This window comes from Triturus cristatus, chromosome 9, assembly GCF_964204655.1.
Source record: "Triturus cristatus chromosome 9, aTriCri1.1, whole genome shotgun sequence".
Classification (NCBI taxonomy): domain Eukaryota; kingdom Metazoa; phylum Chordata; class Amphibia; order Caudata; family Salamandridae; genus Triturus; species Triturus cristatus.
Genome location: NC_140592.1, coordinates 261,302,292 through 261,321,755, shown reverse-complemented (window position 1 = coordinate 261,321,755; position 19,464 = coordinate 261,302,292). Strand labels below are relative to the sequence as shown.

The 19,464-nt window shown below is 44.0% G+C and overlaps 1 protein-coding gene across 4 annotated transcripts in view; it reads left to right on the top strand.

The window, feature by feature from the left end:
* LOC146797710 (plasma membrane calcium-transporting ATPase 2-like) overlaps nucleotides 1-19,464 on the top strand; it is a 2,176,758-nt gene that overhangs the window by 1,927,503 nt on the left and 229,791 nt on the right. For all 4 annotated transcript variants that reach the window (XM_085624877.1, XM_085624876.1, XM_085624878.1 and 1 more), the window contains one exon: nucleotides 5,463-5,704. In XM_085624877.1, coding sequence (XP_085481003.1) covers nucleotides 5,463-5,704 — 242 coding nt within the window. The remainder of the gene's footprint in view (nucleotides 1-5,462; nucleotides 5,705-19,464) is intronic.

Below are 19,464 nucleotides of genomic sequence, written 5' to 3'. Positions count from 1 at the left end.
ATTAACAATAACTAAAGAAAGAAGTTTCACTGTGTTACTATTTGAAATGTTGCACAAATTATTTGCACATTGCCTCTGAGTTAAGCCTGACTAGTTTGTGTCAAGCTACAAGGGGTTTGAGAACAGGTTAATTTGGGGTTTGCTTGTGCCCTACCCTGACAAAAATCGTGATTGCTACTTGACCAGGGCTCACACCCCAGTTAGCCAACAACCCAATTTCTCAAAAGCTATAATTGTGTAAAACATTAATTGCCTGGATTAGGAGTATCAAGTATCTTAACAAACAGTACATGCTGCAAGCTCTCAGAAAAAAAACTCCAATTTGTTAGCATACATGTGTTGATGGAAGGTTTGTTGGCCTGAATGTTGAGCCACATTCCAGTTGGAAATTATGGATCTTGGTTCAAAATCATTCAAATATAGTGATTGTTATTTTCCCTTTACTGTACTTTCCAGAAATATTTAGGACATGTCTACCATGACATGTCAACTTTGGATAAAAGTGATCTGGTGTGTCTTATTGGTATGCTAGTCCACAAAGGTTCAATTTAATCCACACAGCAGGTTTTTTGTTCACTCAGGTTGTTAGCACTCGGTTAACACAACATTTCATTAGTCAATCTCTTGGTGAAGCACGTTACATGTAAGACACTAAGTTCTATAGACTTTCCTATAGGCAATCAGTAGGTTAAGCAAGTAGCCTGCAAGATGCTAAGATTTCTTTGTCTAAGGTTTTGAAATTTGTCCAGGTATTTCCTACACATGTGCACCAGGAATTTCTTCAAAAATAGTTTCACCTCTTACGGCCAGATCCACTTTTTAGCAGAACAGGACATTCATCAAGATGTGGGAAATGTTCTGTCCACCATATTCATAGTGACATTGCCATTAATGCATTTAACATGGAATGCATGACATCCAGTACAATTTAGCAAATGTTCTATATTTGTCCAACTTTAAGTAAGGTTCTTACTCCTTAAGTTGCAAAATGGAGGTTGTGTATGAATATTTAATGAGAAAGCCAAATATGCAATTGGTAATCAAGATCTGAGGTCCACGTGTACAAAGGTAATACTTTGCAATGATCAAATAGTGAATTTTTTCAAATCGCTTTTGGTAATCGCAAAACATCAATGCACAAATGTGTCTTTGACATATTTTGCGATTCCCTGTGGGTCGTTAATAGACCTACCGCATGAATATCTTGGTTTGCGACCCGTTGAGAATCGCTAAAATAACAGGATGGTGGTCTGCTGGGGTCAGCAGACCACCATGTCTGTGATTGCTTTTAAATAAAGCAATCTTTTGCAATCTTATCCTTTTTTAAATGCAGCCGAAAATCCTTTAAGGAAAGCGGGATGCATTTAAAAAAAAAAAAAAGAGAGAAGTTTTCTTTTCACTTTTTAAGAGTAGGCAGTGGTCCTGGGACCACTACCTGCTCCTAAAAGTGTTTTTATAAACATACAAAGGCAAATGGGTTACTACCTCCTTGAATGTGAAATGTTTGTGACCACATTTGGGTCACAAAACATTCTGACATACCACTGCGATTCTGTATTAGGAAGTAACGCCCTAAACACTTCCCTTCCTAATACCGAATCGCAAACCCAATTTGCGTTCGCTAATAGGTTAACGAATTGTAAATAGGGTTTTGTTCCTATAAATAAGCATATTTGAGTTCGCAGACAGATTGTGCAAATCAGCCTGTTTGTAACCACAAAAACCCTTTGTACATGTAGCCGTTAGGAAGCTTTGCACCTAACCCGGCCCTAACACCGGCATCTCTTTGGTGGGACTCCCAGTCCTAGGGACCAGCACGCCGCCAGGCACCATAGCTGTTCTAGGGGAGTTGAGTCTCCTCTAGCACTGATAGTGCCATCATCCTCCCCACGGCATGGGAAGGTTTGCTCCTAAAACTGGTACTGACACCATCATCTCCCTTTCATTTTGCATGTCATATAAGCATTGCAGAAGCATTAAAAATATCATCTTAGCACAGAGCGATTCCACAACAGACATAAGGCGAAAACATACTTCAATATAGCATGAACAGTAGTAAAATAGAATAAATGAAAAAAACTGAGAAAGGGCAGAAGAGGAGTTAGCGGTAATGCTCTACAGTGCAGGTGTAAACCTCGACCCAGTACATACAACTGCCTTAGCATCATTGGATAATCCACTTGTAACCCATACAGCAAATGCCAGGATCCCGTAAGGCCTCCCACCCCACTCCCCAAGACCCTCTCCCGGGGCCACGAGGGAAGGGTGCCCGTGTTATTAAGATTTGGTAACCTTCCTCGAGAGCTGTGACAACTATACCCTGAGGCTTGCTGATGTTAGGGTCCCAGCCCTTCTGTTTACTGATGATACTCTCCTGATCTCTAGAACCCCTGTGGGGTTGCAAAAGCTCCTGGATAAGTTTGAGTTCTTCTGTAAACAGAGGGGCTTAGAGATCAACATCACAAAAACCAAGCATATGGTTTTTAACCCCTGTTCATCCTATATGCTTAATTCCGCACTCAATGGAGTCTCTTTGGAGCAAGTTCATATTTTTGAATACTCATGGGTTACGCCTACTGAACACTTTGATTGGACTCCACACATCCTGAAGTGCAAGCTAAAGCTTGAACGGTAGTCCGAGGGAATTACGAGGACCCAATAGGATTCGCTATTTTGCCCCATCTCCCCAGCTCTCCAAATGTATAACATACAAGCCCTGAGGTCAGCATTGTATGGCACAGACTATGGGACCACAAAGGCATTGGTCCTCTATAGAGAAAATAGGAAAACACTTTATGCGCTCTTTGGCCAACCTCCTTGTTAGCACCCTGCTCATTCCCCTTTGCCTAGACATGGTCTGAGATCGATTAGTGACAAAATGGGCCTCAGACCCCTCTTGTACTGGCACAGACTGTTGGCGACCCTCGAGCTTCTCCCCTACTGGCAGGGCCTGGAGGATGTCCTCCCGCTACCCAGAGCCTTGGAGATTCCCCGAGTTAGGTTTATCAAGCACTCCCTCACCCAGATAGGTTGTGCAATTCTTTGGTCTACTCATTTAGTCCTTATTGGTATTTCTAAGGGGTAAACAGTGGGAACACAGCGGCTTCAGCCACGCATGTTCTGACATCGCAAGCGTAACCACGCTTGCCTTAACCATGCATATGCCTTAATCACGTATATATGGGTGGTTAAGGCAGTGTGCGGTTTGGCTGCTGGCTGCTGGCTGCTGGCTGCTGCAGGAACAGAAGCAGGAAGACGTCGCCAGGGAGAGAGCTGCGGTAAGGTATGTGGAGCGGGGCTAGGTGGGGCGGGGTAGTTTTCAGGGCTGGGGTGTCAGGGTGTTTTTTTTTAATTAAGGGTTAGGGTGGTAGGCCTAAGTGCAATGGAAGGAGTTGGGATAGTTTTATGGACAGCATGGGTGTGGGAGGGGGTCAGAGTAGTGTATATTAAGGGACAGGGTTTTAGGCCTCAGGGGGAATGGGCCTACCCATTCTCAGGGGGAAATGGTAGGCCTCTGGGTGGAATGGGTAAGTCTCAGGGGGGGTCCGGGTAGTTTTTTAAAATAGGGTTTGGGGTTTTAGGCCCAAGAGCATTAGAATGGGTTGGGTTCGTTTTAGGGACAGCGCAGGGGATGGAAGGAGGTCGAGGTAGTGTTTGTTAAGGCTTAGGGACAGAGTGGGGGTTGGGAGAGGGTATTTGGAACTTGGGGCAGGGAGGGAGTTTGGAGCTTAGGACGAGGGGTTTCAACCTTAGCCATGCATACCCCTTTACCATTCATGCCTTGACCACGAAATTGCATGATAAAGGAATGCGTGGTAAAGGAATGCATGGTTAAGACGCAATCGTGGTTTAGGCTGCATGGTAGAGAAATGTTGGTTTTAGCCATGTGTGCCTCCATCATACAACCTTTCTATGGCCACTTTAAAGAGTCTATTCTGGCAGCATAAGTTTTCTCTCATTACTGGCTAACCAAGAGTAGGCTCCCTTGTAGCGGTATTTTTCACTTTAAAGATGATCCTTCCTCCTCAGGCAAAGACACTCTATCTATAATTTCATCTTAGGACCTTCTTTATTCCTTTACTAACAAATGGCAGCATTCACACAGGGAGTCCGAAGGATTTTGTCCCGCTTGTAATAGGACTACTGAAACTATTGAACATGTTCCATTTTTCTGTTCTGTTTACATGGAATTTCGAAAAAAAGGATATGAACTATTTTCAGGATTCTGGGTATTCGTGATTACAGAGTAGGTAGTAGGGTCCTGGAAAGCAATGTCAGACAACCCATAGTCTTTGCAGTCTTATGCTTTTTGGTATCTATGTGGAGATATAGGCTCAAAAGGCTTGCAGTATAGTGAGCCCTTCTTTGTAGTCGACCAGATTGTGCACCTTTTCTTACTCGTTTAACACTACTGTTTTTACTTTGCCCATTGTACTGTTGAAATAGAATGTAATACTTTATCTTTTTATTCTATTTATGTATTGTATTTTATTGATTTTAAATAACTTTTCCTACATTTGTTCTTATGTGTTTTTATGGCTTGTTGCCAATTAAAGATCAATGATGATGGTAGCCCTTAGTCCATATTATAGTTCCCACGTACAACACTTGTACTTTTAATTCTATGTGATGTAAGTTAAGTCCTAGATGATATTCTTTCTATGAAAAACTGCAAATGTCAGGGTTCTGAACAGAACTCAGTCCTATAACTTTGATGTTTTGTTTAATTATATATCAAGGTCAATAGGATTAGGAGGAAAATAGAATAATTGCTGTTTTGTATAGATTGTATGGTCTTGGAATATCATAGAGTAAAGTCTGGCATAGATATTTCGCTACTTAATATCATTTATTAACATATCATCCAATGAGACTAAATATAGAAAATCTACACATAGTGTAATATTTTTGTAAATGATGTTTAGGACATAAAGGTTTTGTTAGTTGATATTGTTCTGCATGATATTGTGACAAACAAGCATCCAGAGCAATTGCTTAATACTTATTGAACTGCATCGATAAAATATATAAAAATCAATATGCCTGTTCTGTGCCTTTTTTTTTAGATAACTGTAGCATAAACAGAACATAATATTAGACCAATTTCACATTATGCTACCAAATATTAATATTTTATATTCCCTTTTGACTCATTTAGGCTAATATGTAAGGACGTACTGTGCACTATTGCAATATTAAAATCAGATTTATTGGAACAAATCATGTTGTCTAGCTAGACCTGAGATTGAAAAAAATCCTAAATTGCTACTGTATGCAGCACTGTTCTGTACAAGAGTTTGCTTCCACTTATTACATATACATGTCTTAGGCCTCCATCTCTCTATAATTGATCTGGCACATTCTCTGTTTTTGTTAAATGTAATTATGAATTAATTAATATTTCTGATTATTTTCCTTTGTACTAGTCAGAAATGATCTCCATGTGCTTTTCTTCCCTTTAGGCACCGGAGAATGGTGTTGGCTTGCCACGTCAGGTTGGAAACAAGACTGAATGCGGCTTGTTGGGATTCATCCTGGACCTAAAGCGTGATTACCAGCCTGCTCGAAATCAGATACCAGAAGAGAAGCTGTATAAAGTGTATACATTTAACTCAGCTCGAAAATCCATGAGTACTGTCGTCAAATTACCTGACAACAGTTATCGGATGTACAGCAAAGGAGCTTCCGAAATTGTACTAAAAAAGTAAGTATTGAGCTCCCTCATTTTCTGTCAATGTTGTCATATTTTTCCTTAGCATTAAATCATGTAGGCTATATTTTTAAACTATAAAAGCCATTCATAAAGAGGCGTCACTGCCTTGCCTGTGGTGACAGATAAAGCAAAACTGACATTATGGTTAGTAAAAATATGCAAGCAAGAAACAGGCAACAATAGTGAGACCAGTTTCTGGAAATCGTTAAAAAAAATAAATGTAATATTTTTTCAGATTTCCCCTTATCAAAGATATAGTTCAATTCATCTTCAGAGCCATTATTCAAGAAAGCAGGGTATGAAGGTCTGTTTTAGACACATCCCTTTTATGATTTGGAAAATTCTTTCTGATTCACAGAAATGGCGTTTCATTCATACAAATGGCTTCTATAGCGCCTTCCAATTTGCAAATAGAAAGGGGTATGGAAGGGGCGTTCCAGAAAAGGTTGTATCAGTAGTTGTGACCATTACTGCAGTTGCAACAAATGATTAGTTGATGGGATGGCAACTGAGTTGCAAAAGGGGAAGCTGTCCACTTGAGAGTGCTTTCTCTTCTGGAATCATGACAAGACCTAAGAGAGAAGTGAGTATTCCAAAAAATCACTACCTGGTCTCCTCCAATGCAGTTTCAAATGGGATGTTTTTTTTCATAAGCAGCACCAGTGACATAAATGCTTCCCATAGGGGAAAGCAAATGCAGAGACGGCGTTCTGCTGTACTTTGTGGACCTCCATTCCTCCATCCCTACATTCAAGGCCCATCACAGGAGTCACATAATGGGACCTGTCTAACAATGATGCATTAAGCAGTTCCTTGTGCAACCACCTGTAAATGTGTAATTTATGATATAACCTATTAGTAGATAAGTCACATCATAAATTGAATAGCCATTAACAAATCAGATGGGGTGCAAACTGCACATCAACTGGTTTTGAAAAAGAAATAGAACATAAACTTTCTATTATTGTGTAATAGTTTTCTGTATAATGTATGAGACCTAAGCATCTCATGCATTTTACATGAATGTTTATTTACAGGACTATCAAAAGAAAGTGAGTATGTACTTTTCAGCCCACCAGGAACTAGTCAAATCCGCTGATTTATGGAGACCTTTCTTTAGTTTTCGTAGAAAATTGCTAATTTTGAACAGCTCAAAATTCTGTTCATACCACTTTGTGGGAGAAGATACATCACTCAGATATTGCTTAATCAAACCAATCACAAGCCATTGCACTTCTCTATTCTTCTACAAAGAAGACCAACACTGCAATCACATTTTACCGAAGATTCAACACATCCCCTGTCATGAATGAAGAATGCATCACAACACAAGCAAAATACAACTACAAAAAATGAAACGTAAAGATGAACCATGGTAGTAACTTCTCAAGTATGCCTTGCAAAAAATTACTAATATAGAAAAGCACATGTTGCATAACACACAATACAGCAAACATGAGAAAAATGTGTAACCCATAATTTTACATTTTTGCTTACAGATTTACATTCTATCCTTAACAGGTTCACTAATACATGGGAGTTACCTAACCAAAACTACGATTGTTACTGGGCATCCATCACAAACATCTTCTCAAGTGAAATCATGACTGGCTTAGGCCCCTTCCTTTTAGAACCCCTTGTACAATACCAAATGGACATGGAATGGGTCTCTCCCTTTGGGAGGACCCCGGCCATGACTTCCCATACTGGGAGTGCCTGTGCAGTGGGCCTATCTGTCTGCTAGGTTACCTCCCTGGGGCACCCATTGCACCCATCTTCCTCCCCCAAGGGCCTGTTCTAGCCCACTGCAGATGCATGGGACGGTGCGAGTTAAAGGTTGTGTGTCAACAACTGCCCCAGCCCCCACGCCACTGAAACTGTCTTCCGACTAGCTGCCAGCACGCCTTGGAGTTTCCAGCATTGCTGCTGTTACTTTGGTCTGAAAGGGGGCCTTACACGGACCTGAACTGTCCCACCAATCATGACCTAACCCGCCACAGGCCTACATAGTTCACTTACCATCTGCCCCCCTCCCTCCACCAAAGTGCAGGTGATGAACCAACTACATTCACTAATTCTCCAGAACATTTTTGACAGGTGGACCGCATCACCCTTGATGCACCTGAGGAGTAGCTGACAACCTAGCCAACCTAAACTACTTACCCATCGTCCTGTTTACCAGCTGCAGTCATTGAGGACTCCGACTTCAAAACTTCTTTGTGAGCCAGCCCACCACCAAGATAACCAGATGCAACTAACTATGTCTATAAGGTCTCCGTTAAATTCTTGTTGACAGGATGTACCATAATATTCCCTAGGAGCGTAGAATAACCCTCTGGAGCAAGAGTCTGACCAATGCAATCCTCAACTGGACCTAGCGCAGCCCTTTTGACCAGCATAAAAGTCAGCCGGCATCCCACTTCCTCTGCCTGGTTGTATAGCCACTTGTGGGATAAATAAACCCTAGCAATGCCTCCGAGTGAGCGACCCTACACAAGCACTCCCGTAAACCCTTCAGCTCCCACGTACACAAAAGTCGACAAGGCATCCAGTCGCTGTTTCAACTTCTCATGCCTTTCATCTGTGCCAACCGGAGAATACAAGAGAGAGAAAAGGAGTTGGAGGCATACACCTACAACAGGCTTAAGCTCACCTAGCACTTGTAGCTTTCAGAACCCAACCTGCCAGCCTTTTGCGCCACCAACCCAGCTAGCCCATCTTTGCCCTCGCCGCAGTGGTCCCTATTAAAATCAGTGTGGTGGTTCCCCAGCTTTTGCCTCGACCTGGCCTGTGAGATTGACTGGGAAAATGGGCAACACATGTGAAAAGTTACAAATAGCCCACAAATTCAACTGTATCACCACCTACTATTGATGAAGAGTCGCTTTCCTGGATGCCAGGCTGTCTTCAAGCGGCTTCGAAAACAACTTTGCCTTCCCCCTGAAGGAGCTTACAGATGCCCGCAAGGGACTCCAACTCAGTTAAAAAAATCCCCAGACATACCTGGACCATGAGTCTATTCAGCGCTAGGGGTACTCCAACACGGTCAGGCCGACACATAGAGTCGATGCAGGGTTTCCTGAACTATGCAAACACGGACAACCTTGAATAATTCTCATACTGCAGCATCATGCAGCTCTTAAAGCCTGGTGACCTTCTTTGCTGAGGTCCTCAATGGCATGGACAGTGCCATAAGCTATCTACAATTATACAAAACTCAATAAAAGACAGACTCAGCTCTCCAACAACATGCAATGTTGCCCATTCCTCAGAAGTTTGAGCTGGGAATCCAAAGGCCAAGATGTGGCAGAGGCTTAATTCATCAATGATAAGGCACTATCTCTAGAGAGAGACTGTGACCCCCAGCCCTCTCTTTAACTGACCCATAGCTGGCCAAGTGACTCGCTTTAATCGATGGAGAGGAACTCTGGGTGAGTTGCATATCGGCTACATCAATTCCCAGTTTCTTCACTCACAGACTAGCTACTTAATTTCGCCATTTGCAAGGCAACAATGATTTCGTGGTCAGTGAGATAATACACCAATAGGTGCACATTCACTGTTAGAATGGCATACAGTACCAAATATATATGGGGCCAACTATTGACGACTGTGAGTAGCCATTTTGAAAGAACTGGCCACCCAGATTTGATGGGCTGAACCTCTGGCCCTCTTGTGTAAAAACGCTGACATACACATACGCTTGAGGAACACCAAGTGGGGCCTACGTCCTGAAAAACTTCCAAGTGCTCTGCAGCAATTTCAAAACCCTTTCAAGAGCTGATCATTGTTCAAAAGAGGTGTGATTCCTGACATGTATGCCTTTCCATGGACTTCATTTCTTGCTTTACTCACAAAAGCGTTTCACTCTCATCGTCACACATCTGGCCATTCATAAGAACACAAACTGAGAATGTCACACATAGCAAACTGAAAACCTGAGTAGATCAGGTCACAAAACGCATGCAAAAGATCAGATCAAGTCAACCCACTTGTCACCAGAGTCATGTGAGACATCTCAAAGGTTACAAGACAAAGTACCGTTGACTGCACTCCTACTGGGACCCAAATCTATTTCTTGAGCTGTTGGAAAGAAAGGCTGTTAATCAAAATGGCAATACAATACTTACTCCCTCTCACCACCGCAATAAGCTATCCACCCCTACCCCAAAATATACTTTGTAGATGCCGTCGACCCTAAGACCCTATTTGCGGCGGCCACCAAGAAAGAATGTTGAGCCAAGCACAGCCATAGTGGAGCAATGCTAAATAACAGCGAAGAAGGCTCATGCGTACTATAAAAGTGCCAATATACCTTCCAAAATTATAAATGAATGGGCCGGACAGATAAGACACATGAACAATTAAGGCACCATAATGCTGTAGCTGTGCAGATACAAACCTTGAGTTGCAGACAGCATTTGGCCGTAATTACTTAAGCCAAAGTTCAAGTATAACATGTTCGGCCACTCCCAGAAGCATGCAATTATAAACTTTTCCCATTAGCCAACTACAGGGAACAATAAAAAGTGCGCTGCAGCATTGAAAGTGTTACTTGAATGCAATAGGCATGGTGTGTTCCCATGGACAGTTTACAGCAGTTACTTATATTTCTACTTACCGGCTGAGACTTCCACCCAAGAGCAAGATCCAAATTGGTGGCTCTATGGCATGCGATCCGTGCGGGCAGACGGTGCTGGCAGGGGGGTGACTGCAGAAAATTAGCATGGCCACACCACCAACACTAGCATATGCCACCCATGCAGTCTCAAGATGAGCATGTATCCTGGTAACTCCAGGCTTTGCAACTCACAAAAGAGGCCGCACTAATGCAAGCCCTACGAGTCAATGAGCACCAATCATAAGAATCAATGAATATCATAAAAACATATGAAGGACATCACTATTTGCGGTGGCCATGAGAGTCACGGCGGGCTAGAAGGGATCAATGCCAGAGGGTGTGGATGATGAAAGCAAAGGACAAACTTCAGAGTTATCGAAGACCAACTGAGGACAATACAGGCCACGACAGCCAATGGAGGCCACCATAGCTAGCAATGGTTTGAAATTGGACAAAATGAATTCATTTCATCCACCAAATGTAATGCAAATGTTACCACCAAAATCAAAAATGGTAAACTGCAGGATTAAGTGATCTGCTCCTTTTTGTGTCAGTCAGCCAATTTTTGAAGATTTATATCAAAATTCTCAGCCTTTTGCTGTCACCTAATAATTGCTCCACAGTTTCTATGGCAAATGGCAGTGGATGACGGTGTGCCATCATTTATCCTTGTATGATAGCTGAGACTTTTGACACTTTCGCAATGGACTTTATATAAAATGGTGCCCAAATATCCACTTGATTTCATGTTCATGGACTGCATGGCTAGCATTTGCCCTTGAAACTGTGTCCTTTACCTTGGCACATCTAAGAAACACTTTGTCAAAAATATTTTCTCATGACACTGTCTGGAGAGCCTGGACGATTTAAAAGCACCAGAGGTGCACAGACGTGCCAGTGACCATGTGTCCACACCCAAAAGGAATATACTAAACCGCAAACACCAAGGGGTTCTTTTGGTATAAGCTTATATTTTAAGTTATTTCCCCAAAAGTGCTACAATAAGTAATTAGGCGCTACATTAGGCCATAGGCGGAAGAATGCTTTCTTAGATCATTGCGGGGGTGAATATTCACATTCAATACTTCACATTGAATGCAATGTATAGTGCGCACGTGGACACATTCTACATGCATTCATTCCATGGACAAGAGATGAAGTTGTAACTTGGCCAGAATCACACAGTGATCGCTGAAGTAACAGTTCAAACCCCATATTCCCATTTCCTAAATGGAGTGCTCTGGCACAAGTAAACGTACCCTTCCTTCAACTGAGCACAAAGAACCATTGAAACACCAGGGAGCGAACCCATAATCTTCCCCAACTGAAGGACTGGGTTATTCTAAGACCCAGCGGTGCCAGGGGACAACACCTGAAACCTTCGTGGGTTACCTGTTCTGGCGTACAAAACACAGAGACACGGGACACTTCCAGCGACGTCAGAGATCAGCGTTTATTTACTGCAGGGATACAGAAATCACAAGAAGTACACAACGTGTAGGTTCTCGGAGGCTGCTTCAAATTGCAAAAGTGGATCGCTCCTTTTATACACGTTTTTGCCATTGCACAGTATGGCGAACAAAGGTTACAACTCAGTTCCCACAATAAACTTCAAAAGAGTCGTGTTCATGTTTCAGGAGGCCGGAACATAATTACAGCAGTATTGCCGGTTCCCAACTGTAAAAACATATCTACCCCACAATAAAACACATTCCATTCTGACCATAAACACATTAGAAGAGGGGACAACAACAGATGCAAAGAAAGGACAAGGATGCACAACAGGTTAGAAAAGAGTGTTGGGAGTAATAAAGGAAACCTGATGACAGGATCAAAGACCTCGTGTCTAATGCATGCATGACTGAAACAATAGACTAGCACGGCAAGATGAGTCTCGAGCGGGGCCATCTGCCTTCGCCGTATCATTTCCCTTATCGTAAAAGTCACCCTCAAAGAAACACGTGTCCCTCGTGTAAGCTTGGGAGTCCCAGGGTCACGAAGCGGACAAAGTCCGTTCGCTGGCTACTTGAGGGCAAGAAACAAAATGGATGCCGCATCTAAAATGGAACCCGAGGGTTCGGATGAACAAACCCAAAAATGAGACGAACCATACGTGGTTGCGTAGCGAAACTGCGTACACCCACTATACTCGTCATTTGCGGTTCGTAGACACCAAACTCATCCATATTCGTCACCACTCGAAAAGTGTCGTTCCGTCTCACACGGAACCTCAGACGCTCCTTTTGCCCTCATGTAGGCAAGCACTAGTCAAGATCGGAATCGATTTCAATATTCATCAGATCGTTCACCTGCTGCTGGAACATCATTCTATTCATCAACGTCTCCTTGGTAACAGATGGCCGTCTTATACACGTTGTAGCACAAAGGCCACATAAGGCAGGACCACACTGTACACAAAGACAACACGTGAATAGAAACGTTACAACAACCCCTACGATCATCAGAATCTTCCAACCCCAAGTTGACATCAGACCCCAAAACCATCCTAGAAGCATCCAATTACCTTCGTCCACGTGTATGGACTCGGAAATCTTGTGCAACTTTGAGATGGCTTGGTAGACAGTTGGAGCATTGTCAGGAATGAAAATGCAACAACTCGAATGGATAACTTTACACACACCACCTCTATCTGCAAGAATAACATCTAGAACCATCCGGTTCTGCAACATCATGAGTCTATCCGCCTGAAGTTCAGCTGTTAAATTACCAAGGGCACTCGCGGTAATATTAGCAGTCGACTCAACTACACGGGTCAACTGTCTTAGGTTCCTACTATTAACCATAGGTCCCCAAAACGGCAAGAAACCCTTAAAGAAATCTCCTGCTTCTTGACCGGCAGTATCCTCTTTGCTAATAACGCCTCTCACAACTCTAGTCTTGTGATAATCTGAGGCAACTGTGAAAGTCGGTGGTAAAAGATTCGCAATATAACAGGTACCCGAAAAATCACGGGGTAACCATGTATATGCGCGTTCATAACATACGAAATAAGTGCCCTTAGCAGTCAGGAAAACAGGGGAAGAGAGCATCGGTAGGACATACGTGTCAGTGCAAGCACTGTTCCCAAGTTGTGCTCTCGGATTTCGACCCAAACCTTTCAAGCAGAAATTACCAAGGTGTGGAACAATCCATATTGGGGACGAGCTCTTAAGCTGTCTATCACCCACTGAAACACTGTACTCAGCCTCACTCAGATCCTTATAGGCTTGCACCTCTTCATCTGGGATAAGCGATGCATCAAAAACATCTCTATCTAAATCCGCTATCGCTATCGCCAAAGGCTTGTGGTACGGACCAGGACCAAAATTGACAGAGCGTGGCTCTCGACTGGGGTAGGAACCTAGTGCACTGCGAAACATAGTTTGGAATGCTCGAGCTGAACCCTGGGAACTGTAAGGAAGGACCAAATACGGAATACCCCTATCCATGGTATGTGGCATTAACCCACACACCCAACAGTTGGTAGTATTCATCACCAACTGATGCTGATGTAGGAGTTGAACGAAGGAGTTATTCATAAATTCCGCACGTCTAACCTGTTCGTGCTGAGGCAAGGGATGAAAAGAATGTGGGGAAACAGTGGTGATGGAGCTTAGTTTAGGAGAAAGGGTAGGTGAAACAGAAGGTAATAACGACTGTATTCCAAAATACACTCCGCCCACCAGTAGCATAGACACAGTCAGAAACAGTAGGAACACCTGAAACAGAAAACATTTTGTTCGTACAACCCTATGTAATTCTGATCTCTGCGCCGACATCCTTTCTACTTCCAACAGCTTAGAGAATGCCATCCTCTACAAACCGTCCGTCACGTACTTGACGCACTTCGTTCTGAGTAGCGATTATCAATCCCCAGGAGTTCCCAGGAATCGACAAAAGTAACCGACCTAGCGTCAGAAACCTGCTAAACAGAAAGGAGTACCCGCACGGCCCTACGGTAACCCGGATGGTAGGGTTTCCTCAAAACGTTCAATTTTAATACAAATCTCTTAGCAGTGAAAAGCACATAAAACTCAAAAAGAAAGGATGTAATTGTCCATAATGTTCATAGCACCGAAAAAGGAAAAAAAAACAAATATACGACTAATTTTTATTAGTCCTTGAACGAAGAAAGTATCGACTTCTTCCAGGTCGAGTTTGCTCTACAAACAATTGTTCAGCTGGTGCAACAGTGTTCGATGAGGTGAACGACGAGTCGGACCTTGGGTTCTCTGCTACTGATGACTCCACAAGTGGGTTTGGCAGCGACAAATCATCTCCTACAGGTTGAGCGTCACCAAACGGCACAAAGTTTAAAGGAGTCTCAGTTTCCGTTGCCGCAATCCCAGTTCTCACCCAACCGTCTGTTGGTAAGGGGATCGGTACCTTTTTCGTGTGGCCGGCGTGAACCCAGTTCTTCCGGCCCTCCAATCGAACCGCAGTCCTCGTTGTCAACAAGACTTGAAAGGGTCCTACGAATCTTGGCTCCAAGTTACGTTTCCGACCAAAATTTCGGGTAACGACCCAATCGCCTGGCCGGAGCTGATGTCCAGGACCCTCTGTCTGCGCCGGTAGAGCTTCAAAGACCTGTTGATGGATTAACCGTAGTTTAGTGGTCAAATCATGAAGGTAATCTATTAGCATTGGATACTCAAGACTATCAAAGGCCTTAGGTCTCGGGACTCCCCAAATGTTCGAAGGGCGGCCGAACACAATCTCATATGGGCTAAGCCCTACTCAAGAGTGTACAGTCGCCCTGGTTGATAGGAGAGCCAGAGGCAAGGCATCAGGCCATGATAGACCAGTCGTAGCTTGTATCTTTGCAAGTTTCAGTTTCAGGGTACCATTGTACCCTTCAACCAAACCCGCTGCCTGAGGATGATTAGCGCTATGGAATTTTTGACGAATTCCAAGGCCCTTACACACACTCTGCATTACACTTCCCACAAACTCACTTCCATTATCCGACCACACGATCCGTGGCATTCCATACCGAGGAAAGTATTCCTTCAGCAGGATTTTCGCTGTGGACAGGGCAGTATTATCCTTAAGAGGATAGGCCTCAATCCATCTAGGGAACGCACAAACCACAACCAAAACATACTTCAGATTATTGCATCTCTCCATATGGAAAAAGTCCAGTTGGATAACCTCAAAGGGACAAACAGGGGGAGCAAAATGACCAGGTGGAGTGGGGGTGCCCTTGCCAGGATTGTGCATCAAACACACCATGCAATTCTTAACCACTCTCTCAGCACACTTAGTAATACCCTCATTCTTCCATACAGGGGACAAGAACTTACAAATCCCTTTTGCACTAATATGTGACAACCCATGAGCCATCGTCACGACAGCTAATACGTACGCATCTGGTAACATCCACCTCTGACGTTCCGTCAAGTCAACCCAACATCCATGCATATCCAACCTTCCCGTACTTTCTTTCCACTTGATCTTTTCAGCTTCAGTGGCTTTGTTCTGAATTGCTTTCACACTCTCAACAGTGTCTTCACACATACCAGTTTCCGTCGGCCATCTCACTGAACTTGTCACGTACATTCGGGTTGTAAGATTCTTAGCCGTTTCCTTAGCAATCTCATCCGCAAATGCATTACCACGACCAACATCATCCGTCACTTTCCGATGTCCACTACATTTAACAATCGCCACTTGTTTAGGCAATCTAAGTGCATCCAAAAGATCATTCACGAGCTGCCCGTGTTGGATCTTCGTACCATGCGATGTCATAAATCCTCTTTCTCTCCACAGTCTTCCAAAACTGTGCGCAACGCCGAATGCGTACTGGCTGTCGGTAAACACATTCACTCGCTTTCCCTTAGACAAGACACATGCTCTTGTCAATGCAATCAACTCTGCCGCTTGTGCTGAATTCTGATTCAATCTCACAGTTTCCACAACTGTACTCAACGTCACTACAGCATACGCAGTCGTCACATCGCCATTCGGCAATTTAAAGCAAGATCCATCAACATACAAAGTACCATCGGGATCTGTCAAAGGAGTGTTTTTCAGGTCCACACGACCCTTTGTTTCTTCCTCAGTTCGTAAATAACAATCATGTGGTGGTACATCATCTGATTCCATATTAATCGGCAACAATGTCGCCGGATTCAGTACATTACAACGCTTGATCTGTATATGACTTGCCAAAAGGGTCAGCTCGTACCCAGACAACCTTGCACTCATCAGATGTTGAGTTTTGGTACGATTCAAGAGAGTGTCAACTGCATGCGGAACCATCACTATAAGCATATTATCCATGACAAGACCTGCGGATTGTCGAATAGTTGCCGCAGCTGCCGCCGTCGCCCTCAAGCAACTCGGCAACGCTCTAGCTACCGGGTCTAAGGTCGAGGAAAAATATGCACACGGGCGCTGCTTGCCACCAAATTGTTGCGTTAAAACACTCAACGCACAACCTTCCCTCTCGTGGACGTATAGTGTAAATGGCTTGCTGTAATCAGGAGTACCTAACACAGGAGCCGAACACAACGCATCACGAAGTTCAGAAAAATGTTTCTGACATTCCTCCGTCCATGGCAAAGGAGTCGAAACATCCTTGCACGTGAGAGCTATCAATGGCTTCGCCAACAGTGAAAAATTTGGAATCCACTGTCTCCAGTATGACGTGATACCTAAAAAGGCACGCACATCTCTCTGAGTCGTCGGCACAGTCATTCGAGCAATTGCTGCGATTCTTTCAGGGGTCAACCTTCTTCCCGCCTTTGACAATAAGTGACCTAGGTAGGTAACTTCTTGACAACAATATTGCAATTTAGAAGGTGACACTTTGTGATGTAAGTCGCATAGATGCTGCAACAGTGACACAGTAACAGTCTTGCAAACTTGTTCAGTGTCCGCAGCTACCAACAGATCGTCAACGTACTGAATCAAGGCCGCACCAGCTGGCAGCACGAATGCATCAAGTTGGCTCTTGAGAGCTTGGCTGTAGATTGATGGGCTCTCACAGTAGCCTTGAGGTGCACGTTTGAACCGAAAACTACGACCACCTAATGAAAAACCGAACAAATCACGACTTTCCTCAGCAATCGGAATGCTAAAGAACGCATTCTTCAGATCGATCACCGAGAACCATGATGCAGAGGCTGGAATCAGAGTCAGTAAAGCTGTAATGTCGGGCACCACAGGAAACTGCGGGACAACAATTTTATTTACCTCCCGTAAGTCAATAACTAGATGGTACACGGGAGGCTTGGAGGGATCAGTTCGCTTCAGAATAGGCAACACAGGACTATTACACACGTTACCTCGTGTCTCCTCAATAACATCTTTATCGATCAAATCGTAGATGATCGCTAATAGTGCCCGTTCACCATCGAGGGAGATACGATACTGGGGTATGCGCGGTAATCGCACATCAACTTTCAATTGAACAACATAAGGTGGTATATCCAGCAGGCCCACATCATTGGGACCTGTCGCCCACAAAGAAGCCGGAAGAGAACTCAATTCCGGTGGGAGCTTATCGATCGACAGATACATAGGGGAGACCACACTCTGACCCAATGTAAGCTCCACTCCCGTTGGAGAGCAGTACAAAGTCGCATGTAACCTTTTCAACAAATCCAAGCCCAAAAGATTCTCACCACAACCAGTAGTCAAAATCAAAGGAGCTTCTAACTCATGAGACCCAATCGAAAGGGGCAAGGGGCTAGAAACTGGATTGCTAACGGGGGCGCCAGAGAATCCAACGGAAACATTCGTTAAGCCAGACAAAGGCGCGCCAGGGAGTTTCGAATGCATGATGGAACTTTTTGCTACACCAGTGTCCAACAGAAAAGGCTCAACGACGCCCAATGTGGCAACTGCGACATAAGGCCCTCTCTGATCAACCGGAACTGATACTACTCCCTTTCTTTGTCTATGGCTGTCCTAGTAGATACCGTCCGTATCAACATCACGCTCGACATAATAGTCGTCCACATGATACTGTGCAGATCTACCAGACGAGAGGTCGCGTCGATCGAAACAATTCTGCGAGTCCGAGGAAGTGGCAAGACGCTCGGCCTGATTCTGAGTAACTCCGCGACCTCTACCACGTGAAGCTTGTTGAGGACCACTACGACCTCCTCGAGCCGACACACCATTGTTCCTATCACGTAGAACTGGACAATTAAACTTCAAACGGCCCTCCCCTCGACAATATGCACATTGATTATATCCCAACACAAAGCGAGGTGCGGGAGAGTCAGTGCGCACCTGCGATCTGGAAAACTGCGATTGTGATCGATTTGGCTGTTGCGAGTCATTGAAATTTGAACGCGGAGGATACGCTTGCTGCAATAAGACCTTAGTTTTAAGATCCTTCGTTTTCTTATCTGCACGTTCACTTTCTTCCTTTTCTCTGTTTTCGTAATATTGGGCCGTAGCCAATATTTGAGCAGTGGTAGAAACAGCCCACGAACTCTCAGAATTCTTCAACTTGTTGCCGAGTTCGGGCAACAAGTTCGATACAAACTTATCAATGAACAACCGCTGACCACCCTCCGAACTCATGTCCTGACCACTATGATCAACGAATGCTTCCTCAAATCTCGTAAAGAAATCGGAGACACTCTCATCCCTCTTTTGCTTGCACACGGACAATTTGTCCCAATTGACGCGCATTGCTGGCATAAGCGTTTTCATAAGAGTAATTATCCTCTGGGGCAAAGCCACAATAAGCTGTTCAGGTTTAGCCCCACCAACTTGCTGGGCGTCTGCCGCCGTAAGGGCAGCCCAGTCACCACCTAACTCAGCCGCGTGATTCTCGTGACGAATTTTCGCCCAAATCGGCTGAGGCACTACATTGCCAAACAACATATCGATATCAGCAAGATTCATAACAGTAGCATCCACTAGTTGGGACAACTCCTTATAATAACCTGCAGGATTTTTACGGGGATCGGGCAAAGTTTGCTTCACCTGCAAAACTTCCGATCGCTTCCAAGGGAGGTGTATCCACACTCTCTGAAAACGTCCTGGAACAGCAGGATTAGCATTAGGATCACCTGGCATCCACACTGGGGGAACTTCCCGCATAGGATGTTGACCAGGTTTTGCCATCCACTCTTCGGTCTCGTCTTTAAACAATGCTCGAGGTTGCACT